The following is a 27,882-nucleotide window of genomic DNA, read 5'->3' as shown; positions in this document are numbered from 1 at the left end:
CACTTTTGATATGTATTTTATTTCAAAATTTCCAGTGGAGCTATCATGAAGTACCTTGGCCAGGAGACGCCTATGAGGACCTAGATAAGAAAGCAGGGAGAGGTAGGCCCGTCCCCTTTTCCTGCAAATCCACACATTGGGACAACCAACCACCAGCCTGGCCATGAGGTGCGAGGTGGTGGACACCCGAGGGGACAGCCCAGTGTTCCCCCCACCTGCATATCTAGATGAATGACAGAAAGCTTCACAGGTGTACATTTAAAGTGTGACCTCAAATGACAAACGGCTTCCTCTGGTGGTGCCCACACGAGACATCAGAATGAATGAACTCTATCATGATCAGCGTTCCTGCAGAAGGAAGTTAACCCCCAAACCAGTGCTCCTTTTTATGTTTTTATTCATTTATTTTAAAAGCAAACCAAGTGTATATGGCATCTTTTTAAAAATCATGTAAACGTTGCAAAGTTTTTAGGGGTTATTTATATTAAGAGATTTATAAAAAAAAAAAACCTACTGGACTTGTTAAGACTACAAATACTAGCCTCCCCCCCCCATGAAAAAAGCAATTGTTACAAAAATATAAAAAATAGACTAGCTTCTATTTAACCTTTCCACCAAAAATCTCACAGCTCTGAGACGCATCCTGGTTTATATACCATACAACAAGCACAGATGCAATTTTTTCAATTTTTTAAGGGAGGAAAAGTTCCAGAAAATTCCTGTTGTTGCTTGAGATTGTGGCTGCATTCTTTATAGGGATGTAGTGCCAGTGAGTGGGGACAGTTTGAAGTTTCCGTTGTATCCCCTTCGTGGGCCCAGCACGGACATGGGAGCACAGGAGCCGCTTTCAAAGCTCACTCCTCTTCGTATCCCTCTCCAGCTCCTTCCATTTTATTCTGGGACTTGCTGAGTCCCCTGACTCCTGAGCTGGCCTTGGTTTCCTAACTGACCGTGGGGGAAGGCCGGTGGTAGGAGGGGCTCGCGGTGAAGAAGGGGGCACGACACCAGCTGCTGCCCATAGCACTCATGTTGTGGAGGGAGGGTTGGGCCCCCACCCGGGCTTGCTAAGCCAGGGAAGCTGTATGCTTGGTGGCTGGTCCCCCCCAGCCTGGAGAGATGACCTGCAGAGCCTGGGGGCAGGGCCAGCAGCAAACGTGGAGGCAGCACACCTTCCCACATGTCAGACCCATCCCATGTATTCTCCCACGGCAGCCCAGCTACCAGGCACTTGGGCCACTAAGGGCTAGGAAATGGACCAAATTCAGTTTGAAACAACTGGACACCATGGCAAGAGGAGAGGGGTGTGGCAGTCAAGTCCTTTCCTTGTCCCTGCTGTCGCCAGCAGAGGGCGATGTGTGTAAGGGCTCAGCCCAAGCCCTTGGGAGAGAACTGCAGTTGGGTGAAAAAGGGATGGATCCACGCGCCAGCAGGCACGGGCAGTGCCCTGTGCCGGTGAAGTCCAGGGGGGCCTCTCAGAGGGGGGTCCCAGCCTAAGCGTGCTCAACACCCTTCACCCGCCAAAGCCCTCGCATGTGCCAGGGCCTCACTACCAGCTACGAGCTCCCAAGTGCAGACCCGGCTCGGCTTGGAGCCTAGCTCACAGCCACTCCTCCCCTGCAGGACATATGGACAACGTCGGCTGTGGCCCCCTGTGCCCACCACAGCCTCGCCTGGCAGCCAGAGCAGCCCCGTGTGCTCCACCCCCACCCTTCTTGATGGACAGATAGAGGGTAGGCCCTCTCTGAGCGTCCAATGGACTTCCAGGCTCTCCTCCTGGAAGGACTAGATTTCCACAAGGCTAAGGGTTTTATTTCACAGATCACGGTGGTGATTTGAGGATTTCCAGTCCTCTCCACGGTTAAGCCATGTATCTCCCAATACCTTCTCCTTTCTCCAGATGTGAAACATGTCACCCAACACACCAGAGTGTTTCAAACCCCAGATGAACTCCCCAAACACCACAGCAGCAGCAGACCCACACCAAGCCCATCCCCTTACTTTGGTTGCATCAAAAAAAAAACCAGGGCTCCTGAGACACCCCCAATTCACATTTGCTCGGAAGAGAAGAGCTCCCAACATCAAGGCACAGAGAAAGAAGTCTCCTGGGCAAAATGACGATGAAAGCGACCAGTGGCCTTTGTGAGGCCTGAGGCAGAGTCGCTGGGGGAGGCGAGTTCAGTCTGGCCTGGCTGGGCATCAGGAGAGGCTGCGGGCCTGGTCTCCCCCTCGGCCCGAGTCCTCACGCGTACTTCTCCAGGAACTTGACATGAAAATCCCTCACCTTCTGTAGGACCGTCTTCAGCTTCTCCACCGGAGGGAGAATGGTCATTCTGCCAGGAAAGAGAACAGCGTCAGCCTGGACACCAGCTGCTCTGGAAGAGGGGAGGGGCGTGACGCCGCAGCTCACTCCTCATCGGCAGCGCTGGGGCAGCTGCGGCCGGACGGGCCTGCCGGTCCACTGCGACAGCTCCAGCCTCCAACAGTGCCTGCTACTGGAGGAACCACTGTCCCCTTCCCCATTCATCACTTTTTTTTTTCCTCCATTCATCACTTTTTTACCCGACTGATACATATAAACAAAAGCAATACGCTGGGGGCAGCACTCTGCACCGCAGGTCTGCACCACAGTCTGACTGGTGCTCAGATCTCCTCCAGAGACTGACTCTACTTCCTGCAGACAAAGAGACCCCACTCCAGCTAGACAAGCCTTTCCGGTCTCCACCAGCCAGTCTCTCACAGTGAGCACCCCCAGTCCCAAAGCGCCCTCCAAAGGAATTCCCAGGTTGCCATGGTAACTAAGTCCTCCCTCTAATATTGTCAATGTGATTCCCAGCCCTAAAGGCACCTTTCAGAATCAGCCCGGAATTACGAGGGGAACCTGTAACTACGGCAGAAAGGCCAGCCAACTGTGTTTGCGCATCCAGGGCATGCTGCCCGTGACCTTGACGAAGTCAAGACTTGCTTCCAAGTGCCAACTAAGCGCATGACACTTCTTTTTTTAGTGTCTGCTGCAGGCGCCACCAGAGAGCCCCGTGCATGGAGAAGGTGCTGTTCTGATCAGAACAGGCCTCAGCCAGGAACCCTGGCTTGCTCAGCCCCGGGAGTCCCCATTGCACATGGACAGTCACATGCCCTGGGAGACGCGTCACCATGAGTGCAGCTGGTCCCTTTGTTTCGGATGCAGGACCTCCAGCACCGAACGGGTGACTGAGCACCTGGATGCTATACGCTGTTCTCATGGCGGTGAAAAGAGACAGGAAGTGAAGCAGAAAACACACCACTGGGAACATTCCAGAGGGTTAAGTGACAGATGGAGGTGGCAGAGGGGCAATAGCGCTCACGATGACCTTGGCTCTGCAGCAGGACAGCATGGGGGTGAGGTGGGAGGGGGCTGCCCACATATGTCTCCGAAGCTCTGCGTTCAGAAGCCCAGGTTCCCCAGAGCGCGCCTGGGCCCCGCCTGGCGCCGAGGGGAAGTGGTACCTGAAGTGGTAGGTGCCCTCCCGCTGCCCGAAGCCGCTGCCGGGCACGACGCAGATGCCCGTGTCTTCCAGGAGCTTCATGCAGTAGAACATGTCAGGGGCCATCTGATTGGCCTGCGGAGCAGAGCAGAACTCAGGGTTCACTCCCGGCTTTGTACAAACACGCCACTGGGGACTGAAGCCCGACAGTGGAAACGGCCCTCCCCCGTCCCCCACCGCGGGGACCAAGGCTGCACATTGGACGCAGCTGGTAGCAGGTGCAGGGACGAGGACCCTGGAGGACGCCAGCACGGCCATGGGCTGAGGCGCGTCTGCTCTTCCTCCGGGAGGGCAAGTCTGTACCCATTCCAGGCAGTCACTCAACAAGCAGTGACAGTGGCCTCCTATACGCCAAGCCACGTAACCTGACAATGGGCCCTGAGGTCCGCGCCCGAGGGGCTTCCGGAGGGTGCTGTTAGTGGTGCTTTTCACATTTTGATCTGCACAGCCTGGGCACCTGTTTAGTGGGCCCCGGGCCCCAACACCAGGGTTCCGATGCAGTAGTTCTGGGGCGAGGCAGACTAAACGATTAACAAGGTGCTGAGGAGGTTTGGGGCGGGGGGAAGGGGAGTGTGAGGACAACACTCAGAAACCCCGCTCTGCCCTTGATCCTCCAGGTGGGGTCTGTGGCATCGCCTGACAACACAGAATCTCAGACCCTCCACAGACTTCCTGAATCAATCAGAACCTTAACGGGTCTGGGAAGCAAGGCTCTAGGCACAGTGGCCGGGGCGAGGGGACCGGAGGAGATAGCTGCCATCGCCTCCTCAGCCTGTGTTCCGGGTTAAAGGTAGCACATCACACCTGGCTGCCTGTCTCCCAAGCACCAGCAGTACCAGGGCCCAGGTCCACAGCACCCACCTGGGGCCATCACATGGCCCCATCACCACAGCATGCAGGGGCCGGCCGGACCTCGGGGGGCTGTCATCTTTACGCAGTGAACACCAGCTGGCCGAGGGGTCAGCGAAATTCAGAGCCTCTAGGGCCAACCCCGCAGTCCCAAGTGGAGCCCGTGAGGGAGCCGCCCGGCCTGGAGCCCCTGACCTGAGCTGCTTCCACGGCTTTGGCGGGGATGAAGATGCGAGGAAAGGCATACATGGCCCCCTGCAGCGGGTTGCACTGGATTCCCGGGACTTGGTTAAACAGGTCTTCCGTCAGCTTAGCTTTCCTGGCCAGATCACTCAGCACAGACTCTTTCTCCTGATGGGACACAGAAAGCACAGGTGTCAGCCTTGCCGGACATCATGGAATGGCTCAGCCACTGGAAACTGTCCCTTCAGAGCTGGGGTGACAGGGCTGACCGGTGAAGGGTGAGCTTGTGTGAGTGAGCACAGCCACCGGGGAGGTAGGCAACACACAGCCCTTTGCAGGAACTTCTTCCATGACATGCAGCCCTCAAGGCTGCCACATGACTGGGAGCATGAGTACAGGGGGTCCCAGGCCACAGCTGGGTCCTGGGCAGCCTGTGTCATGGATTCTATTCTCATACCAGGATGTCATTCCTGAAAAACAGCCACCAGTGCCTGCCCAGAAGTCTGAATGGACTTGGCGCTGGATGGAACGCCCTAGAACATGCTTCTAGGACAGCGGTTCTCAACCTTCCTAATGCCGCGAACCCTTAATACAGTTCCTCGTGTTGTGGTGTCCCCCAACCATAAAAGTATTTTCATTGCTACTCTATAACTGTAATTTGCTACTGTTATGAATCGTAATGTAAATATCTTTTTGTTTTCCAATGGTCTTAGACAACCCCTGTGAAAGGGTCGTTCGACCCCCAAAGGGGTCGCGACCCACAGGTTGAGAACCGCTGTTCTAGGGGGGCCTTCAGGTGCCAAGGGGAACCATGTGCGCCCCCTGGCGGCCACCTGGAACAAGGCCAGCCATTGTGACCCCGAGCATATCGTGAGCACTTGTGACGGGGGCTGCAGCAGTGATGCAGACAAAGCACAGGACACAGCAGACTCACCCTCCTGAACTGCTCAAAGGACTCCTCTCCTGGCACCGGGGGGTTCACGACGATGTCCATGGCCGCCTGCCCGGATACCGGCGGGCACAGGCGCACCGAGAGCAGCTTCAGCAGCTGGCCTTTGATCTCAGGGTGCAGGTTGATCACCTCCATGTAGCCTCCCCTGTAGCCACACCTGGAGGGTTGAAGAGGGGAAGAGGCCCACCAGTCACAGACAGACCTCAACTCAGTGCAATCCGGCCAGCTCTGAACCCATCCCCACGCCCAGTACTGAGTGGCCGGGGTGGCTGAGCTCTTGGCAGTGGAAGGTGAATGGGAGTGATCTGTGTAAGTCCCACAGTACTTCCTTGCAAGGAAAAAGCAAGCTCTCTCCTTTCTCTTCCTTTTTCCCACTTCCTGAGAAACGGAGATGGTGGGGCAGCAGCCTCAATGCTGGAGATGGCCGTCACATATTAAGCAGGCAGGGCCGTCACACCAGTCCCCGTCCTTGAAGGAGTTCATGGAGCACGCCTGCCCTGGACATCCCCCCACCTTGGGACTGTTATGTCAGACGGAGAGACACTTTCATCTCATTTGAGTCCCTGTAGTTTGGGCCTCTTTGTTATAGTGGCTTAGCCTGAACCTTAACTAATACACCGGCCCCCACTCCAAAGGGGCTCCCAATTCAGGGGTTGGCAAGTGATTCATGGGTGCCAGCAAGCATGAGGGCTTTTGCTGGAAATTTTTGCTGCCGGAAGACAAAGTTAACCCCAAGGAGAGCAAAGCTAAGAAAGAAAATGAGACAAAGCCAGAAAGCTGGGGCAGCCTGATGGACATCGCCAAGCCTCTGAGTCAGCTTTACTCCTGCACTTTATACTGATATGGATTTTTAAAAAAGCCTCTTTGGTGTAGGCCAGTGAAAGTTGAGTTTCTGTTCCTTATCGCTAAAAGGATCCTGGCTGATATAGAGTCAAATCACATACAAAAACGCTGAGCTATGCAGTGAGTTTTAAAAACCCTTCAGACCCAAATCAGTTCCATCGGTTGTACTTTCTGGAGCCATGCCTCCTCCTCTGGCCTGGGACCGATCAAGCTCAGACTGATGGCTGCATACATGCAGGTGCCCGGGGCAGGAATCTGGTCTCACCTCCCTAAGTGGCCCCACACCCTCAACCTCAGAGCACCGGACATGATGACACGCTCAATAAGATGCCGCAGGACTGAGCTGGCAAACACAGGTTCCCATCTGATCCCGCGACTGGACTGTCCACGGCCAGGAGACAAACTCTGGCCTCTCAGAAAGGTTTCCCGTAACAAGTGTCGAAAGAAGGGACTTTCTGCTTAATCCTCTGTGATGAGCAGAAAACCAAGTGGAGGAAAGCTGTGTGACCCTGTAATCAGGCTCTCAGGACAATGGGGCCCTAACAGGATACCAACCTCCAGGGGACTGACCGTGAAGAGTGATCAATAACAGGTGGAGAGAGGGCGAGGTATGCGATAAACACGCTGGAGGTTGACAGTGACTTCACGGAGAGCAGATGTGCTTAGGAAAAGAGCTGCACAGCACATGACAGTCAACAGAGGCGGCACGGCTACCAGGGTAGACCAGAAAGGCCGGCGTAAATTAACCCCTGCCCACCTCTAAGACAACAGCGGTTAGGCAGTCCTCCCAAAGGGACAGCCCCTGCGACCTGGCCAAAATACTTCTTCAGGCTTGTTACACTGGCCTCCCGCTTAACAAACGAGACCCCTCTGCCATTGTGACACCTGGCACGGAACAGAACCTCCGAAATGTTGGGGATGAGTGCCCCCAGCTGTAATGCACTGGCCCTCCCTTCTCAGTCTCCTTTGCAGGGTCCTCCTCTTCGCCCCAGCATCTGAGCAGTGCAGGCACAGGCCTGGTCCTTGGACCTCTTCTCTGCCTCTTTGTGAGACGTCTAGGCTCGGAGAGCTACCTAACAGCTCCATCACGGCCATCTCCCAAACTGAAGCCTCCAGCTGGGTAGCGGCCTGACCAGCAGACTCATCCATGTCTGTCTGGACATCCAGTGGGCGCTGGCGACATGAACACATCCAATACCAACTCCCGCTCCTTCCTCCAAAACAGCGTCCCCCACAGCCTCCCTCGTCTACAGACGGCAGCTCCATCCTTCCTGCTCTTGGGACAAAGAGCCTGGGAATCATCCTTCGCTCCTGTCTGGCACCCACCTTCCCCCTCAAGCAATCCTGTCAACTCCACTTTCCGATACACCCAGGATGTAGGCAGCTTCTCCACATCTCTGCTGGCCCACGATATCTCACCTGGACTGTAACAGCCTCCTGACTGGAGTCCCCGCTGCTGGCCCCACCCCCACCGCACAGCAACTGCAAGTCAGCTGAGGTCCCGCCTCTGCTCCAACACAATGGCTCCCATCTCACTCTGAGTAACGGTGAAAAATGACCTAAGCAGCGCAGCTGACCCGGCCTCCTGAGGCCTCTTTGGTCTCAACTTCTGCCGCTTTCCCCCTCTCCTTCCCAGTCCCCTTGCTGCTCCCTGAACGTGCCAGGCATGCTTCCACCTCAGGGCCTTTGCACGTGCTGTTCCCGCTACCTGAAATGCCCTTCCCTCAGATGTCTGCATGGCTCCCTCCCTCCCCTACTTCGGTTTTAACCCAAAAGCCAGCTCTTCAGTGACCCCACCCCTACCTCGTCTCTAAATATTTTTGCCCACCCGACATGAGATTTTACTCGTGTGTCTGTCACATCAGTCTCCTCACTGTAAGGGCAGAGATGGCTGTGCTTTGCTCACTGCTGCATCCTCGGTGCCCAGATCAGTCCTGGACTCAGAGCAGGTGCTCAGTAACTATGACCTGAATGAACACACACAGGGTTGGCCCAGGGCTCGGGGTGTGGACACAGCCTGGCCCCCTGGCCTGACGGCACTTGTCCACTCAACCTGCCTTCCCTCAGGCTTTAGTCAGTGTCAGAGCAACAAGGACAGTCTGGCAGGACACACGTGTTGGAAGCTGCTGTGAGGTCCTGCTTTCATCCCCATCATTTATCCATAGCCCGGTTTCTTTTAAGCATGGCCTTATTTTAAGCGACGTCTGCGCCGGGGCTGTCCTCACACCACTGGGCTCCCCCGTGGGGAGCTGCAGCCTGTCTCCAGCCTCTTAGGTCAGCAGAGGCCGTAGGTGGTAGTTAAGGGTGGCCCTCACTGTGCAGGGCCAGAGGTGGGCTAGGGGAGCACCGGGGCCAGGCAGGCCCAGAGGCAGCAGACAGACGGAGGTGGACGCCCACGTACTCGCCCATGTAGCCCTTGGAGGTGGAGTGGAAGGAGGCGAGTTCCACGTTGCTGGAGTATTCGGGCCCCATCTCGGAAAGCACCTTCTTAAAGGAGTGGAACTGGCAGTCTGGAGAATACACGTTGTCCTGGTACACCTGCGGGAGGAGACAGGGCTGTCACCAGACGTGCCCTAGAGGCCCGAGCCCACGCAGGCTCTGTGCTCAGGGGCTCCCTGCAGTCAGGCTGCGTGCCATCGCCCCGAAGCCCAGGCTCCGACACTGCTTCCAGGGAGGAGCCAGAACGTGCCTGAAGGAAGCTTCCAGAACAAGCAGGAGGAACGTCTTGGGCTGGACACGACGTGCTTCCTCCCACAGGCCCCCCCACTGCCCCAGTCTGCAGACATCCTTTCTACCTGGCACAGCCAGTGAAGACACCAAGGGCTCCCACCTGCCCGAGCAGGTTCCCTTCCAAAGCGATTAGTAACAGCGGCTCCTGTGCCTGGTCTGACCTCCCTGCTCCAAGAGCGACTGTGTTTCACTGTCAGGCCCCACAGAGCGGAGGCGTGAGCAGCACCCACACCTGTTGGGTTCCTCCCCGTGCACACAGCACCCCACCCCGGCCCTGGAGATGGGCTTGCCGCACCCACTTGGGACATCGGGAAACCCAGGCTCTCTGGGCCTGTGGGTGGGAGGGCCAGGCCCCCCCTTCCCAGATGGTGGGAAGGTGAGTGCACCAACCAGGTCACAAAGAAAACCGCGGGTCACTCGGCTGTGCCTTCTCTCAGTTTGGAATGAAGAGTTTAGGCCCATCTGCTATTAATCTCGATCACAATTTGGCGGGGAAGGGGGGTGTGTGTGTGGAAGATTGGGGGGTGCCAAGGAGCAAAGGAGTGAAGCTAGTGTGTTAGAAGCTACAACTAGCCAGAAATCATACAGAAATGAAGATGAAGTGAAAACAGGATTTGACAGGTCTTCAATCTCCTTCTTGCACAGCAGGAAAAGAACGGGCAGGCCATGGCTCCAGAACGGGTTCAAGAAGCAGCAGCTATGGGGTTCACTAAGGTACCCCTACTTACCGGCTGCTGTGAGAACTGCGATGGCGGGTATGGGAGCAGAAGGGGCCCAGCATGGCAGCCTCATGCCCACCCAGCACTCAGCCCCGATTTGCCCTCGGGAAACACCTCTCCCTGCCCTCCCTCTGGAGGTTTGGGGAGAGGGCAGAGGCCTCACCCCTTGCTCAGAGCCTGGTCAGTTTGCACATTGCAACCTCGGCCCACAGTGATGGGTTCAGCAGTAGGTGTGAGGCTCCATGCTGAGATTTGCTGGGACCACCAGGAGGAAAGCCCTTTCTAGGTGGGGAAGATAGCAGGCCTGTGTGTGGAGCCAACAGGCGGGGTGAAAGGAGAGAGCGTCTAGAAGATAGACACCTGGAGTCCCACCCCCTTTTAATGATTTTTTTTTTTTTAAGTTTAAGTGGTCTGGGGTAGATTTCTGAAATTTATAACCAAGAGTTCCAACCAACGTAGGGATGGTTTAGGTCGGTTTCACAGACCCTAACATTGAACGCCCTCCTCCTCGGGTGGGATTTGCCCTCCAGTTGGCCGGAGCCCTCCCTCTGCGGGGACAGCTGAGCTGCTCTTACCTCGTCAGCCAGGAGAAAGAGCTTCTCTTCCCAGGCAAAGTGAACCACGTCTTCTATGCACTGTCTGCTTTGCACCTGACCTAAAGGAAAGCCCAGCACAGCCAGAATGTGGGTCGTGATGCTGCTGAAACTGTCCCTAAGAACCCCACCCCGAATCACTCGGGGGGGTGGGGGGGGCTGTGTTCCCTGGTGACCCTAAGGGGCCACCCTCCCTAGTTGGTTCAGCAGCTTGTTTCTTTAGGGACCCCTAGGGCAGCAGTGCTTCTGATGGTCAGGTGCACAGAACAGCTGCCTGGGCCCCTTCCCAAAGATTCTGGGGTGCAGCCTGGCCTTTGGCCTTTTTAAAAGCTCCCTTTGTGATTCTAATGTCCCACCAGGATGGAGAAGCCAGCTCTGTGTCATTTCCCTATAGCCTCCTTGTTAGAACCTTCGTCATTAGCTGGTGCAAATATACCAGCTCAGCCAGCTGCATGTATTGTCTGCACTCAGGAATTCAAGTGGTGCTTTCCGCTGATAGAAGCATCATTTCATGTTCCCAAGAAGCAGATTCCACAATCAGCTCCAGCGCGTTTTGGCCGTGACCCAATTTAACTCAACAAAGGAGGAGAGAGGAACCCTTGTTCTAAGCATCTAAAAAGCATCCAAACAGCTTCCGGTCCATGAAGCCAGCAGTCCAGAAAGACCAAAATAGGCGGGTTTTTTTTTTTTTTTTAAGAAAAATATGCAATATTAGGAGTGATTTTCAGCTTCTGGAAAGTTTTTTTTTTTCTTTTTGAAGAGAGGGGCTTGCTTTAGTTTTTGATACAGCATTTCCTTCTCAGCCCTCCAGGTCCACAGCAATGCTGTCAAGGAAAAATAAAAACGCACACACCAGCATTCAGGAAACTGGTTCAGAAAAATAAGTAGGAGTGATGATAAAATGAGGCCTGCGGTGGATGATGATGGCTTGTGTGTGAGTAACCTGAAAACCTCAAGGAGGTCGCAAATGCAAGAACAGGAAAAAAAACCGGCCTTCAGGATAACACCGCCCTGCCAGAGACAATGCCTGCGGCAAACCTCTCAGGGCTTCCCTACTGGCGAATCTGGAATTGGACGGGGAGCCCAAGACCAAACTCTCTAGCGCCCAGACGTCCAGTACACCGCCCCCCCGTCCCGCCCCGCAGAAGCCGGAGAGGGCGTGGCGCGCAGACCTGTGGGGTTCCCGGGGTTGATGATGCACAGCACCTTGGGGTCGCAGCGGTCTTTGGCCTCCCGCACAGCCCGCCGCAGCTCGTTCACGTTCAGCGCCCAGCAGTTGTCCTCGTCCAGGTAATAGTTCACCTGGACGGCGTCGAGCTCAGAGATGACTGCCGAGTAGAGCGGGTACTGCGGGATGGGTATCAGCACCCCCGTCCGCGACTTGCCGCCCCCGGAAACCAGGATTTTCAGGATCGTCTGCAACCGAGAAGTCACACCTTACAGGGCCAGCGCCACTCCCCACCCCTCGGGGCTGACTGACGGGCGTGCGAGGCCCCCACCCCCCCCACTGCCCGCCCCCAGTGCAAACCCCTGTGAGTTGCTGAACTTCCCTGAGTCTCACTTTCCCCATCTGTAGCATGAGGTCTGCTGTGAGGAATAAGCAAACTAAAATGCTTCAAAGTTCTTAGCACAGGTGCATGGCACGGAAAGACGTGACGCTAGTCAGTATTTTGTAAAGAGGTCTTTAAAAGCAGCAGTCAGCAAACTGGCCCTGTCTCAGTATTATTCTGACCTCACCCCTGAAACGCATTCTGTATGTCTGGAGTGGGGCCCAGGAATCTTGTTGTCAGTAAATGTCAGTGCCCAGGTGTGGACAGACCCCTGAATAGGGAAGGGATTGCTGAAATGGGATAAAATACCCATCTACCACCACCAGGTGGCGCGTCAACCCGTTTCCAAAGCTGAGAAAGCAGGCCGTGGGCCTCCAGTGGGTGCTGGTGGAGGTGGCAATAATTCATTGAATTAATAAGCCAAAACCCTCTCTGGGAGAGTCCCCACCTTACATACAGGCTTAGGGCCTTTCTTGGGCTCACTTCTTGCTGCAAGAATGCCACCAGATTGAAAAGCACAATGACTTGATTCTTTCCACTTGAACCTTGAGGTCACCTCCCTCCCCTCCTTCAGGACCCAAGCCTGTTCGAGCTTCTCTGGGAACGGAAAAAGGCTTTGACAGCAGGACATAATGGAAGATGCCGTGGGTGGGGGCCCCAACCCCAACGCTAGCATCCCAAATGCCACAAGAGACTGACTCAAAGCAAGCGGACGGCTTCTGGCTGTGGGCCTGTTTCCTCACAGGCTGCAGTAACAGTTCAGTTCACTTGAAAGGCTGTGGGAAGGGATTAAAGCACTCGACGTGGAAAATGAGAGCCGTGGAGGCCAGAGGCAAAGGCTCCCACTGCAGGCAGGCGTCCTGAGTGGGGAGGACTAGTCGATGGCTCCGAGCACTGAGCAGGCGCTGGGGGGAGCGCAAAGGAGACGGAAGGCCAAAGCCGCAGGCCTACAGCTCGCAGGACCGGGGCCCCAACCCTCAGTGGCCTCTCAGGCCCCTTAGGACTCAGGCGCCACCTGCCTGCAGCCCGTTTCTGGTAACTGTGGCCTCACCACGTGTGCTTGTCCACCCTGACTCTATTTCCAAACACACAGCCTCCTTCCAGCTCAAGGCCTCTGTACACGCTGACCCACTCGGAACCCCCCCACCCCCCACCTCCCTGACTTCCCATTACGTGTCCACCCGTCGGCTATCTGCTCAGCCTTCCTCGTAGAAACCTCGCTGCCCCTACCCCACCCCAGATAGCGTCCCTGCTGCTCCCGCGTGGTCCTTTGTCCTCTTCACCCAGAAGAGAAAAGAGCTTGTGATGTGGCATTTATGTATGTGATATTAATGCCGGTCTAATCCAGCACTACTGTGCACGGAGGCCACACGTGTTTGGGTCCCCTGGCAAAGGAGGCACACTGGTCCATGCTGAGTGAGAGAAAGGCCACTGCCACCAGAAAGATGGGCACCTTCGTGTGCCCCAGGGCTCCCCTCCAGCTGGGGATGGCGGTGTGCGCCCTAGCAGGGAGCCGAGGCCTCAGAAGCGTCCAGGCTCACGGAGACTGAGCAAAGCTAGGGTGCAGGCTGCCTGAGTGGGGCAGACAGCAGGCACCAGGGGGTGGCTGACCCCCTCCCAGCTGGCAGGCTCACGTGCGTGGCCCTGACATGCCAGGTTATTCTTCCTGTGGGTGAACACTGGGTAGCAACGAGTCACCCTCACGTACAGTAATGCCGTCGCTCGCTCCAGTGGTCAGGTAGATGTTGTCTGGGTCTGCAGGCACGCCGCCATCTCTCCTGGTGATGTAGGCAGCCACGTCCTCACGGATGCAGTTGACACCCTGGCTAGCACTGTAAGACCCTGTAGGACAGCAAGCAAGGCAGTGACCAGAGGCAGGATGTCGGGCTCCACAGTCTCGGTGACGTCTACACTTGTAATTAACTGGACGGTGGGGGTGGGGAGAGGTCAGGCGGGGTCCGACTCCCACTACTCTCGGCCCTGGAATTGTGGCGAGCCGCCGAACTGCCTTCCGGGTTTCAGTCAGTCACCCACCTTCTCATCCACCCAGCCACCCACTTATGTACCCACTCACCCATCTGCTATTTATCCACTCATCCACCTGCCCACCCACCCATCTGTGCACCCACCCACCTACACAGCCACCCACTCATCCACCCAGGATTTACTGAGAACCAACTAGGTCAGGCGTCACTCTAGGCCCTGGCTTCTAACCACTTACCTGGTGCCCGTACCTGTTTCACCCGCCCCGCTGGGATTTATACACCCTCTATGGCAATATAAATCAGGACAGCTGGAACTGCTATGCAGCTATCACTGTTGCCTACACATGATTCCACAGAACTGCAGAGAGTGGGCTGACCCAAAGTGGCACCCGCTGCGAGCCCCAGGAGCCCGGATCCCTGACCAAAACTAACCACAAGTCCCTGGGACTGCCGGGCCTGGCCCCCCACACCCACCCCATGTCAACAGTATCCTCAGGCTGCCATTTAGGATTGAAATGCAGGCCACCGTTCATACGAAGTGCAAAAACATGCAAAGCCCATTTACGATGCTGGACCTCAGAACAGCGGTGACCACACCGGGGCGGGGGCGCAGACTGCAAAGGGGCACAAAGGAGCCTTCTGTGGTGCTGGAAACGTTGGGTATCTTGGTCTAGGTGGGGGTTATACCTGGTGAGGTGACTTCTCTGGGGAAGTGAACCAGGAGGCTGGGGTCAGAGGTGGGAGGCAGATCTTCACTCTATACCCTTCTATACTGTCTGTATTTGATACCACATTTAGAGAAAACCAGGCGCTTCCTCCTAAGGCTACTGCAAAACCACCACCAGGAGGCAGGACGGGGGTCTAGAAAGGAGCCGATTCTTCTCTGGGCCTCAGAGTGAATCAGTCCAGGCCCCGCCCCCAGGAGGCACAGTTTGAGGCTCTGCCTCAGCCTCTGTATGCAGCATTGGGCTTGCCCTTCCCCTCTGACTAGCTGTAAAATGGGGGTGGGGGGTGCAGGGGGCAAACAATAACATGCATCAAATCTGGGTGGTGGGCACGGGGTCTTTTGTTACATTATTTTGGGTATTCAAATGCATTTGAAATGTTTTGTTAATTAAAGTAGGGAGGTACAAATACTGGTGTTAGATAACTCTTCCTCCACTGGGTGATTTATTTGGTATTTCTGAGCTCCTGTGCTCCGAAACCTTCCAGTGCTCCCTATTTCCCTCTGTCTTCTTTCAATGCCCTCCTCTCCATTCCACGGGGCCTGGCCATTCCCATGCCAGCCGAGCCTCCTCGCCCGGCCTCTAGCTCCCACTTCCTTGAGTTCCCAGGCCTTCACCCAATGGCCAGCCCCCTGCTCCTGTGGGCCAGGCCTTCCACCCTTTTCCTTTAGCTCTCCTGTTATGCTCCATCCAAACCACACAGATCTAGTCCCTCTCCAGGGGGCCTGTCCTAAAGACACTGCCCCACCCCCAGCCTCTCTCCTGGCCTGTAATTTCTCAAGTTGTTTTATTGTATATAGATGAAGCCCTGCCTCTCCCCATGTTGACTGTAAGTTATTTCTTCTGTGCTGGAGCATTTATCCCCCTGCTGGGCCCCCCCCACCACACCCCTGCTTAGGACCCCCTGCCCCCAGACTGATGGCAACCTGCCTCCCACGGCCTACAAACTGGCACCAACAGCACTGCCAGCCTCCCCAGCCTCACTGAATACCGCCTCACCCTTCACTCAGTCACACTCAGTTCTTAAGCCTCAGGGCCTTTGCACACACCATTTCCTCTCTCTCTCTCTCTCTCTCATCCTCTACATGAATTTGAACTTTCTCCTAAACCTGCCTTCCTTGCTAGGGTCCATTGTTATAACCCCATCACTCTCTACTCTTTGTCCAAGAACTCATGAAAACAAGGGATTATGTTTTTGTGTGAGTTCTTTTTAATGTTTGCTTCTCCCAAACCTGACGGTAAGCTTTGTGAGAACAGAAACTCCCTCTGCCTTGTTTACCAGTGTCCCTCAGGGCCTACAGCAGTGGTGTGCGCTCTGGTACGTGGTGTGCGCTCAGGGAGGCTGGACGGGCATGGACTGCCCTCTCCCCCAGTGTGTCTAGCTTTCGCCTCAATCCTTCTTAAGACCCGGGACACAACCTGAGAACTGAACTGCTAATCAAACAGCAAATAAATGAAGCCCCAGTAAGGGCTATAAAGGGCACAATGAAAACATGTCCAGTGAGCTTTAAGGCCTGCGCACACTGACTAAGCCCCACCTGGTCAGGGGGCTTTGGGGCGCACTCACACTTTCCCTCACTTTTATGGGCAGGTGTCCAGGCTGCCCAAGGCTTAGCGAACAGAGAGCACAGCCCGAGCCCCCCATAATGAGCAGAGCCTGGTGGTGACCCCCCCAGGGGCTTCTCCACGCCCGACAAGGGGCTTTAGCACGTATGTTAGCCTGGGAGGTCAGTACAAAGTATTTCCTAGTTCAAGGATGAGGCTCAGAGAGCACCTACCTCACCTGTCCTCCTGAAGCCCTCAGACAAAACTCAGTACGCATCTCCAGTGCACCACAGGCAACCACCCTCTTGCTGTAACAGCTTAGGAGGGGACTCACGTGGACGTGGCCTCCCAACCTCATGACCCCAGGCCTGGGTGACAGACCTGCAAACACTTGTTGAGGAGGCTTAGCACCCGGAACAAAGGGGCCCTCCCCTTTCCGCAGACATTCCCATCAGACACGCAGAAGGCAAGCTCGGCCCCCTGTTCCTCCCCAGCTCCGCTGCAGAGCTGCTTCCAGGAGGCTCAGGCCCGCGGCCATGGGGTCTTGAGAAGCGCTTTTGTCTTTCTGGCTGGACGGCGGGCACAGGAGGAGGGAAGCCTGGAGGCCGGGCCTGTGGGCGGCCCTCTGCCAGCCTGCGGTTCAGGACTCCCCACACACGGTGCTGGCCCACGCCCCATCCAGGCTGGCAGGCAGGAGAGCAGGGGGCGGCTGGGCCCGGCCCGTGAGGGGCGCCACTCGGGACGGAGGGCTGGTGGGGTGACCACAGCCAGGAAGGTAACTGTAGGACTCTCGATAAAGGGACAGAGCAGAAAAGGGAAAGGAAAGTGGCCAAGGGCGGCTGATCCCCTGCTGAGCAAGCCACAAGAATCCCTGTCCCACTTTCCGGAACATTCAGGCACGTGTCCTAAAAAAGCTCTCAGAACAACTGTTTTCCTCAGGGTGAGGGAAACCGGATCTCCTGTGTAGACACTGGGCAAATAATGGGGCAAAAATAAACAATAAAAACCAAACATGAGATGAGAACACAGAGCAGAGGCCCAGCGGCTGGAAGTCCATCTCAGCAGGGAAGGGAGAGCGAATATCGTTTTCACATCCACAGGGGCCAAATTCCGGGGCGTCCCTCAACAAGGAGGCAGAAGGCTGGGCGTGGGCTCCCGGCAGAGGCCACAGGCTGGATGACGGGCACACAGTGAAATGGGAGAGGGTGGGCGGCACCGACAGAACGGCGGAAGCCACCGGAGGCTTCAGGCAACGCTTCCATTTCCCAGCCATTGACCTCCAGCTCCGGGACGATGCGAGGACCAGCTGGGGGCCGCAGAGCAGCAGGAAGGCGGGACACAGCTGCTTCCATTCGGCCTCCCTACCCCGAGGCCGGTCACCGGGTCACACCTGCTCTGACGGAGGGCTCCGCTGTCGAAGCCGGCTCCCAGGTGCAAAGCCCAAGTGCAGCCCAAGTCCGGCCCTGCGCCTGCGGTGGCCCAGTCCACTGAAAGATGACATTGACCCCAGCAGCTCAGCAAACAGGCGGCTATCAGAGCAGGGACGAGCAGAGGAACACCAGTGTCCACTGACTCGCGTGTCAGCCGTCCCACACACGGCCACTTACTCTCGCTCGCATAACCCGAGGCCCAGGCCAAGAACGCACATTCATTTCATGCCCTCTGGGACCTGGCATGTTGGGGCTCACCCAGGCTGTTCCCGCCACAGGCTTGCAGGATCCGCCGGGCTCGCTTCTTAGCATCTTCTGGGAAGCTGGGGCTGTCCAACAGGTTTGGGTAGGTGCAGAGTGCCATCACCTGGGGGAACAGAGGCACGGGCTGGGCTCCTAGCACCCCCACCCCGGAGCCCCAGGAGGGGCACAAAGAACCGTGGGCAGGAGACGGTGTGAAGGTGACAACTTGGGGGACAGAGCTGCAGCAGGCTTCTCCACGCGGGCTCTGGCCGGTGGGAGCTTGGGGGGGGGTGAGCAGGAAGACACTGGGCGCTCTGCAGCAGAAGGGGAGACTGTGAGAGGAGGGGTGCATAGTGACCTGCGCTTGGGGCCCCAGGGTGGGCTGCCACAAAGGAGCCGGGAAACAGAGGGCGGCCGTTCAGCACCCCGCCCCAGTGCTTCCATAGAAGACAGAGGCTCATGTACCCAAGGCCAGAAGAAGCAGGGGTCTCCTGAGCAGGCAGGTGAACCCCAGCTGATAGGAGCATGACAGCACAGACCCCCTCCCAACTCACAGCCTGAGCTCCCAACCCCCTCCCCGGACGCCCCCTCCCTTCCCTCACCCTCACCCCCTTTCCTGGCCAAAACTGAGATTAGGTCAGCTTTCTCAGCTCTGTGATAGAGAAAATCACCTTAACCTAACAAATTAAGAGGATTAAGCAAAGAAATGTTTGTAACAGTGCCGGTAAAAACCCCAGCTCCCTGGGCAAGTCTAAGCTGGCAGCTTGGGAGCAGTGCTAGGAGCACGGGGGTGGGGAGGTGGGGGCTCATGGCTCTGACACCAGCTGGGTGACCTCAGGCCAGCGCCAGCTTCTCGGAGCCCAGCTTTTCTTCCTTTGTACAACGGGCAGCGACCTGGCCTGCCCTCCTCCCAGGGACACCTGTGAAGGCCGGAGGAGGCCAACACCAAGCGGGAGAGGCTGGGCCCGCCATAGCCAGAGGAAGGGCTGGGTTTGGGGCTGTGTCAGCCAGCCAGAAAACGCTGAGGCAACAGGCAGGAGCCCAGCCACGCTCAGGCCCCGCATGTGTGGGGAACCTCTGCTGGGAGAGGCAGGCACTTGTGCCTTCGTCCCTCTGAGCTGCATGCTTCCAGAACAACCGGGCCCTCTGACCGCCTCCAGCCTTCACTTTCCTGGCAGGGACACCTGTTTGGTCTGATCCATTTCCCCCTCCTAGGCCTGGTTTGGGGCCCGTGACATCCCCAGGCAGCTGGCACGCTCCTGTGGTCAGCAGCAGTGGCCTCAGTTCTGCCCCCGCCCCCAGCCTGTGTGAACTGCCTGAGGGGCTGCAGGCTGAGCCCCCCCCCCCCCCCCCCCAGATTGTAGGGCAGGCTAAAGGGTCCGGGGTGCTCAGCTCCCCTGCTTGGCCCGACCTGCAAACCTTAACCACACACAGGACCATATTTTGCTCTTAAACAGGCCCCAGTGCTTCTGCGGGAAAACGCTCTCACCACAGCTGGTCTCCAGCCTCTGATCAGGAGGCCCTGTGGCCTTCTCCAGCCCTCCTGCCCACCAATCCCACAATTTTGGCCCATGCAGCATCTGTGGTTGGTGCTCAAACCAAAACACTGGAAGCTGTCCCCTGGAGACCTCAGGAGCAAGCTGGGTCACATCAGCAAGGCAGCCAGGAGGCAGCAGCTGGCAATGGTCACCAACCCCACTCTCTCATGCTGGGCCAGGGGCAAGGCCTCCTCACTCATCATCTCATCAAGGCCACCAGCAGTCCTCCGCGCGCTCTGGTGATCTCCACTGGCTCAAAGCCACCCAGCCGGTTAAGTGGCAGAGCCAACGCTCAAACTGGGCGTCGCACGTGGGAAGCTGTGTTGGGGCCTCACACACCACCTGCCAGCCCACTGGGCCTCTGCCTCTCCCACCTGCTTCTCTAACGCCCTCATCAACCAAGCTCCAAACTCGGCATCCAGGACCAAGCGCCACGGAAGAGCCTCCCTGGGAACCGCGTACCCTGGCACAACCCCACAAAGGGCTTAGGAATGTTAGACAACTTTGGGAGGGGAGGAGGCTGAGGGTGGCACCCAGGGACATCAGCCACAGGAGGGGACTGCTGTGTCCTGTGGGGCTGGGCAGGCAAGGAGGCAGAGGCAAGAGGCCCTCCCAGCCTCCAGTCCCTGCTCTCCCAGAAGCCTCTCCTCACCTGTCGGAGGAAGGTGATTGGTTGCTGGCCCATGGCGTGGGCATCCCCGATGTTGGCACGGATGACCTCAGTGAACGGCTTTTTGATACCCTGAGCAGAGAGAAGGCACCAAACAGCTGGTTACTTAAGAGACTCTCAGACCCTGGATTCCAGAGGCCAAGCAACGATCCCACAGGGTGTTACTAAGCAGCCTGACTTTGAGCCCCACCAGCTGTTGGGCAGAGTGTCAAGGCCTTGACATGCCTGGCCCCATTTAACCCTCACAACCACCTCATCAGGAAGAACTGGTATTAATCTTGTTTTACAGATGAGGAAATTGAGGTTTCAAAAGGTTAAGAGACTTGCCCAAGGTCACGTAAATGATAAATATAAGTACTGGGATTTGAAGCCAGGCTCCAAGAGCACTTTCCTTAGCTACTAAGCTCCACTGTGTCCTACTTTCAGAAAAGGCTGGAAGGGCTTTCTGGGCTGCTAAGCACCCTGAGGTAGCTGCAGGTCCACAGCCCGACAGCTGCCTCCGAAGGCTATCTAAAAGAGGGTCCCGGGGCAAATGCGGTGGGAGGGGCGCAAGGTCAGCAGCAGAAGACGCCAAAGGTCAGAGAGAGGATCCCATGACCCGCAGCTGCCCGCCCCCAAGTGCACCGCCACCTGACAGCCTAAGTGAATGGCAGGGGGCCCTGCAGACACCCCCTCCCAGGAGACACCCATCAGCAGGGACCACTCAGGGTCATTCTCTTGCAACCCTGGCTCTACAGAATGAAGAATGTGGCTGACTTTCACATCAAAGAAAAAAAAATCATCAGGGAATAAAAGACTGGCTGAAAAAAAAAGAGCAAAACTGAGACCACAGGAAAGAGAGCCCAGGGAGCCGAGGAACTCAGAGATCCCGATGATGACATTATGGGGGAGGTGTCAGGGACACCCTGGCTACCGAGGAGAAAACACGGTTTGGGTGGAGAATTGTGGGGATCTGGAAATGTGGGAATTCCACGCAGCTCCCTGATAAATCCAAAATTAGCCACTGGAAGAGTCAGAATCAACAGCAGGTTCAAGGACCTCCCTCGGCAGCTGAAAGGATTATCTAAGACACACAGTATGAAAACACTTGGCCTAGTACAAACATCATCATCTTACGAAGCTGGGCAAGGAGCGAGGTCACGAGGGTCATGGTGGAGGAAGAAAGTGGTGGGGCAAGGTGGTGACAGTGCCAAGGTGTAGCCTGGATGGAAGGCCGGGCCACCTTCCCGTCTCCTGCTGGCATTTCCCCAAAGACACCCTAAACATAAATTTTAAAGACGCAATTTTATCATTTTAACAGTTGTCTTTTTCTCCATGTCACACAATGTGTGCTTAAAAGCAACTTTAGAAAACGTCCCCTTTTTTATTTTTTATTTTTTTAGCTGAGCCATCCTGCCACCTGTTGGCAGCTCAGTGGCTGCTCAGCTCGGGCTGAGATTCGAACAGGTGACCCTGTTGTTCAGAGCTTGCACTCTTGAGCGAGCTCTTAACCAACTGAGCCACTCGGCCGGCCCCTCCCTTTTTCACATCAGTAATGCACACCATAAGTAAAAACCAGTGGGCTTAAGGGATGAGAACAGCTGCCAAACAAGTTTTCCTGACCCGCGTTTGCCACCCCTAAGCCCTTCCTCTGTAGAATTCTCCAGCTGCTTCTGGAGCAAGGAGGCATAGGAGGCTGAGGAGGCTCCCCAGAAATGGCCCTGAACCTTCAAAACCACCACTGGGAGGGTGACAGGGACACCCCAGTGGCTGCAGAGGAAAGAAACGTGGTTTGGATGGAAGATTGTGGGGCCGGATAAGTCTCCCAAAGCTATGTTTCTGGGGTAAAGGAGGCCTTTTGATTCCCTCGTGCCCTTCCACCGAGTTCTTCAGGGCTGGCCAGCAAGGAAAGAGGTCCCGGGAGCGTGGAGAAGCGGCCAAAATGCCTGAAGGCCAAGGCGGGGCCTGGGGGTGCACTGCTCCAGGACTAAGCCACAGGTGAGGGGAGGTACCCTGAAGACAGGCTGTGGGGCATGTGGCCTCAGGGCTCATCCCACAGGAACCAAGAAGGCTGCGATAGAGGAGTGACCCAGGCCACCGTGCACAGGGGCGGGCCTGACACGCCACTAGGCACTAGCCTGGGCTCCTGACACGGTGCCCTCCGTCAGCCTGGCTGAATCACCATGGCCCCCAGCCAGGCCAGCTGAACGCAGGTGACTTCCATGGTGTGGGCACAGTCCATTCTTCGGCAGGGAGTAAATCTGTCATAGTCGAGGGCCAGGAACCAACACACAGCTGCGGGCCCCCAGCCAGCCCAGCGCAGGGAGAGAATGATGAGAATAATGCCTGGGACAGGGCCCTGGGCGTTTGGTCCTGGGCCTGCCCCCGTTGAACTGCCCAACCAATGCAGGGCCTTCAACAAGGAGGCTGGGAACACTGAGCACCTCCTTTCTTGGGTCCGGGTGCCCGCAGACCCCAGACACTTTGCAATGATGGATGTGCTGGGGGTGGGAAGCTGGCTCCGTCGAATGACTGGGGGGGTGAGGGGGGGTGGCGGGCAGGCTGCCCGGCCAAGGCCGCCATACAGACTGTTCTGGGCAGACTCCTGCATCTAGGCACTGGAGGCATACGAAGGAGCTGGGCGCAGGCTCCTGCCCACAGTGCCTCGTCCAGGCCTGGCAGTCACACCCGATGGTGACCTCGCCTCAGCCTAGCCCCCAGGAGCCTGCAGGTAAGCATCCTGGTTCCCCTCACAGCATCCTAGCGCCCACCTGTCTAATCCATCTGCACACATCCCACCCAGGGCTGTCTCCCTGCGAGGCACCGAGATGAGTTCCTACCAGGAGGGCTCCCTTCCCACCATTCGGCTTAAGTAGGGGTCAGGGGAACAGGCCCCCAGGCTCTGGGGATGGCAGATTTCAGAGCGTGTTAGTGGGCAGAAGGGAAAAAGGGTGATCACTGCCCTTCCCGGCGCACGGGCCCAGCATCCCCATGAAGGTCAAGGGGACCGTGGATGATTCTAATAACAGGAATGTGACAGTTTCCTTGAGCAAGGGAGGGCTCTTATCATTTCAGCTGACATGTGGGGAGAAAGGCTTGGTAGGAAGTTTAGTCCCCAGAGAACCTCCCTCTGATTCAACAAATATTTATGGATCTCCCACGCCCAATGACAGGAGCAAGTGAGATAGGAGAGGCCAGCACCCTTCAGAGCCCAGGCAGGTGAAGAATAAGAAGTGGGTGGGGACGGGAAAGAGGGCATGGCTGGCCGGGGGCCAGGAGCACTGCAGGAAAAGCCCCTGAGGGGATGGAGGGGCCTGGGGCAGGCAGGAAGCACTGCAGAGAACTCCAGGAGGGGGTCCCAGAGACAAACTACAACGGGTGCCCCCAGTCCCCGATAGCAGGTGCACTTCACAGCTGAGGAACCGAGTCTCAGCACAGAGCCTGCCCCTGACCATTATGGAAAGAAAGAAGCAAAGCTGAAGAAACCGAGCTGAAGCTGTACCCACCCGTGATTGCGACATTAGGTGGGAGCTCCAGGGGCCGGGTTCCCTGAGCACTGAGGCAGGGAAGGCTACTTGTAGGCCCCTGGACTCTGGGGGGCTGTGGGAGGGCCAGCCCCAGATGCTGAGGTTTGCAGGGCAGAAGCCGGGGTGAAAGCTGAATGAGAAGCACACAGGGTAATTCACAAGAGCAAGGCCACGGCCCAGGCGGGAGCGGGCAGACCCCGCAGAGCTGGCCCCAGACCCAGAGGCTCAGGAGGGAGGGAAGGAAAGTGGGACCCTGGGCGCTTCCTGCCCCCACACAACTCTCATTAGCCTGAGAACAGAGACTCTGTAGAGTTCTAATTGGTGTCTGGCTGTTCAAGGCCTTGTCTTCTTGTCTGTAGGAGACATACACTGGCCCTGTTTTGCAGAGGAGTGAACTGAGGCCAAGGGGCTCTGAGGCCCACAGCCACGAAGGCCAAGTCCAGGGTGCAGGCCCGTGGTGACTGGGGCAGGGTGGGCGGGGGGAGGTTTCGTCCCATTGGAAGTCGACACTACAGATGTCTTTTTTAAGTAGCATTTAAATTCTAAAGGAAATGACCAATGAGATCTCACCCCCTGCGCTTGGCACACCCAGGGTTTCCAAACTTGGTTCTTAACTGACTGTGGTCACGTGCTACGGCACCTCCGGGTGGGAAGTGCGTTAGATGCAAGGCACCCGTGACCGTAAGGCGGCACCCGTTTTTCCCTCAGGTTGTGAATGTCTTGTCTCAGCCGCGTGTGCTTTCACAAACAGAAGCAAAGCCACTCCTCGGGTGCCAGCCTCCACCTCTCCCCCAGTAAAGCCGGGGAAAAAGAAGTAGGTTGAGGAAGAAGCGACAGATCTTTTCAAAACTCCCATTAATTGCAGCTTATTTTAAAGTGCTGCTCCCAATGAAAACGGGGATCTGAAAAGCTGACGGGTTCTTTGCCTCGGAGCGCTGTCAGGGAGAAACGGGGCTTCCTGAGAACACACGGAGCTGGCTGGGGGAGAATGGTCCGTTTCACACACCCCCGGCCGCCCTCCCTTCCTCCTTGGGGCTTTCCTGAGCATTCTCCACTCCTATCCCAGAAGAGAGGACCGGACTCGCTGGCAAGCCACGCCGCACATCAGAGCACATGTCCAGCCAAATGGCCGACACTACCGAAGTGCTTCCACGAGGCAGTACAAGGCTCGGGACCTTTTGTTCCCCAGGACACCTTCAGGTAGACCAGGAGGTGTGGAAGTCAGGGCAGGGGGAAGCCTGGGTCCCCTGGGCCACCTCTCTCCTCTCATTGACAAAGATATGAGATTCACCCCCAGTCACCCTACTCCCTACAAATCCTTGCCCATCCCATCTCTAACCAAACCGAACCCCTTATAACATCAGGCCAGTTTTGATCACTACAATTCAAAACAGGTAGAAAAACCAAAGCTGGAAAACTGGGCCAAGCCAAGTTCCCTCCCCACCCCCCCACCCCCCTCAAAAACAAAGACTGGGAAGACATTGATGGCGCTCTCAGGAGGGCACTGTTTAAGCCAGCACAGTGGAGAGGCTGTCTCCCAGGAATGAAAGGTTCAAGCGAGGCTGTGTGGGTTGGCTGGGGCTAGATCTCCAGCACCCACAGCCGGGCAACTGAGACCCGACAAAGGGAAAAGAGAAAGGATGAGCCTGAGTGAAAACACCAGAGACTGTAGGTGGACAGAAAGAATGTCTCAACTAAGAGGTAGGACATTGCGGGGGGAATCTGTCCCGGAAATCACTGGGTGTTCCTGGCCCAAATGACCAAGAAGTTTGTTTACCTGCAATCATCGAGCCATAGCCTGTTGGAAATCCTTCTGGGTTCCCCACTTTTGCACCCAAACTTTGCACCTTCAAATCCTGAGCCCAGCACACAAGTGCCCACCTTTCTCCTCTCCTGCCTCTCCCATCTCTGTCTGCCTGACTGCTCTCCCGGCAGCACCGATCCCCCCTTCCCCAGCACTTCCGACCTTCTGTGGTTGCTCACAGCCCTGCTCTCATATTTCCTCTGCCTGCTAAGAAACTAAGAAATCCCACTGATCCTTAGAGAACTCGGGGAAGAGAGGCTCAGGCTCCGAGATCTAGAGCAGTCGGTGCTCCTTTCTGTCCTGAAATCATCCTTATACTTCACGGAGCCCACAGCCAAGTTGCTATTTAGCAGAAGGTAGAGATAACCCCTGAACCCCAGCCTGCTCTGGAACCAGGGTAAAATCAGCTAAAAACTGATACACCGGGAACAATGCAATCTCAGCTATGTTTTAACAAGGAGACTTGTCGCAAGGAGGATCAGCTCCAGCCTGCCAGATAGCAACAAGGAGCAGGGCAGCAAAAGCTGTGTTTCCTACCACTGGCCCACCTCCAGACCAGGGAGGCACAGAAACCCAGCCAACCTTCCGGGCCAAGCTTTAAACTTAGCCCTGCAAGGCGTAAGAAGGAGACACTGGACTCTGACTTGTCCAGCCCGCTGTTTTGAGTCAGCAGAACTGGGTGTCCCAACGAGGTCTCGGCAGGCCGTGAGCTCATCAAGCCCCCAAAGTCCCCATGGGAACAAGGGACCAAGTGTTACGGTCCCACCACAGCTTCCTCCCATGCATTCATGGGACACTCAGTGACCAGCTCACTGAGATGTCCAGTTCCAGTGCCTCTGAGACCAAGATCAAGGAACCTCCCCACCCCCATTCTGGGTCAGGTCTGCTTTGAGCAAGACAGTTCAACTACTTTGAACTCCTTCATCAGTTCGTACAAATCTCTGGAGTGTTTACTTTCTTTAAAGTCTCCTCTTCACGCCACCTCCAGGAGCCCACCCAGGTGATCCAGTGGTCATCTCTTACACCCACCACAGCCACCCTGACTGTAAGGAAGCAGAAATCACCCCCGGGTGTGTGGTCACTTTGCACGTATCTATGACCTCAAGCCAAGATCCCAGCCAGCTGGCCACCAAGACGAAGCAAGTCCCAGGGCCACCCTACCAAGGCCCCAAAGGCCCAAGCATCCAGCTACAGACTACCCACTGGGGGCTGACTGTCTCCTCGGACAGAAAACAAAATGTGGGCACCAGTCAAGGTTGCGGGGGGCCGAAAGGCAGGCAGTGGTCAGGACCTTCCTCCGTGCCCTCACGCTTGTCAGGGCATCGTTACCGGCACAATGGCCCAAAAGGTCTCAGCCACAGAGAGGAAAAGTTTCAGGAACAAACCTTCCCGCGTCCCTAATGGGGTCTCCTTCCTACCACATCCCATCCAGCACCCCCATTCCACCGCTCCTCCATTTTACTGTCTTCAAAGCACTTATTTCCTCTCCGAAATTCTCCTGTTGATCTCTTTACTGCTTGTTGTCCTCCCTTTCCCTTCCCCACCATGGATCTTGGTTCCACACGGGGGGGGGGGGGGGGACAGCCCCATAACACGCCGTGCCTGGTACTACCGGCCGCTCAACAAGTGAACCGCACCTGAGGCCTGACTGTGCCAGGTGCCGGGCACCGGTGGGTGAAGGGATGGGAGGAAGGCATTGTCTTGTCTAAGTCAAGCCTGGCCCGGGGAAGGAGCTGGCCACGGGGGTGGGAGGAAGCCCAGCGGAGGCCAGCTGTTGCTGTTCCCCACATCGGCGCCCCTCTGCCTCCCCGGCCCAGGCGCCGCGCTCACCCGCTGCAGCTCCAGCTCGAGCTCGACGGCCTTGAGCACGATGGGTCCCCGCACCGCATACTCCACCGCCTTCACCCGCGGGTTCATGGACTCGAGCGTGAGGATGCGCTCGTGTCGGCTCCGCTCCGGCCGCACTTTGAGCACCGCCGAGGCCTCGGCGGCCGCGCTGCTCTGACTACGGCTCCAGGAGCCCCAGGTCCGGGGGCAGAAGCCCCGCCGGACCAGCGCCGCCGCTCGCTGCATCGTGCGTCCGCGCAAAGAAACCTTGGCACAAAAAGAGAAAAAGAAAAAAATAAAAATAAACACGTCGCGCACAGTCCAAGGCGGGCACCGGCCCCCCTGCCCCCAAGCCCAGCCAAGGGCTCTTTCAGCGAGCGGTGCCAGCCTGGCTCCCGGGCTGGGTGCCCATCCCTCGGCGACTCGGACCCTCCACCGCTCCACTGCAGAGCCAAAGCGCTGCACAATCGGGCTTTACAAAGGCTGTGCCCGATGCACGCATGTAACTTGCCTGTCGCCGCCTGGCCACCCCCCGCCGAGTCCGGCTAGCACGCTCGCCTGGGGCTGCTCTCCGGCTCCGCGGTCCGCACCCGCATCCCAGCCCCAAGCGCCCGCACCGCCGGGTCCACTCGGCTCGCACACCCACCGCGGGTGAGTCCGCCTTGGGCC

General features: G+C 56.9%; 1 protein-coding gene across 2 annotated transcripts; it reads right to left on the bottom strand.

Annotated features, from left to right (window-relative positions):
* On the bottom strand, positions 1-27,882 carry GPT2 (glutamic--pyruvic transaminase 2). 2 transcript variants are annotated; one of them, XM_019643137.1, is made up of 12 exons: positions 27,860-27,882; positions 27,217-27,480; positions 20,059-20,148; positions 17,884-17,992; positions 13,649-13,782; positions 11,563-11,806; positions 10,373-10,452; positions 8,750-8,886; positions 5,488-5,662; positions 4,566-4,721; positions 3,484-3,596; positions 1-2,330 (listed from the first exon to the last, which is right to left on the bottom strand). In XM_019643137.1, the coding sequence occupies exons 2-12, from the start codon at positions 27,457-27,459 to the stop codon at positions 2,240-2,242; spliced, it is 1,572 nt and encodes a 523-aa protein (XP_019498682.1). In that variant the 5' UTR covers positions 27,460-27,480; positions 27,860-27,882; the 3' UTR covers positions 1-2,239. The 2 variants fall into 2 exon arrangements, with proteins under 2 accessions (XP_019498682.1, XP_019498671.1); XM_019643126.1 differs by lacking the exon at positions 27,860-27,882 and adding an exon at positions 27,725-27,846.

Source organism: Hipposideros armiger, unplaced genomic scaffold, assembly GCF_001890085.2.
Source record: "Hipposideros armiger isolate ML-2016 unplaced genomic scaffold, ASM189008v1 scaffold_4, whole genome shotgun sequence".
NCBI classification, from domain to species: Eukaryota; Metazoa; Chordata; class Mammalia; order Chiroptera; family Hipposideridae; genus Hipposideros; species Hipposideros armiger.
The sequence above is the reverse complement of the archived record's forward strand: the minus strand, read 5'-3'. Positions and strand labels throughout refer to the sequence as shown.

Excerpts from the sequence above, each read along its gene's own strand:
- GPT2 (XM_019643137.1), bottom strand. The coding sequence starts at position 27,459 with ATGCAGCGAGCGGCGGCGCTGGTCCGGCGGGGCTTCTGCCCCCGGACC. Across the intron at positions 10,453-11,562 it reads CAACCCCGGGAACCCCACAG|GTCAGGTGCAAAGCAGACAG; the intron begins GTCTGCGCGCCA and ends GCTTTCCTTTAG. Across the intron at positions 8,887-10,372 it reads TCTTTCTCCTGGCTGACGAG|GTGTACCAGGACAACGTGTA; the intron begins GTAAGAGCAGCT and ends CTCCTCCCGCAG.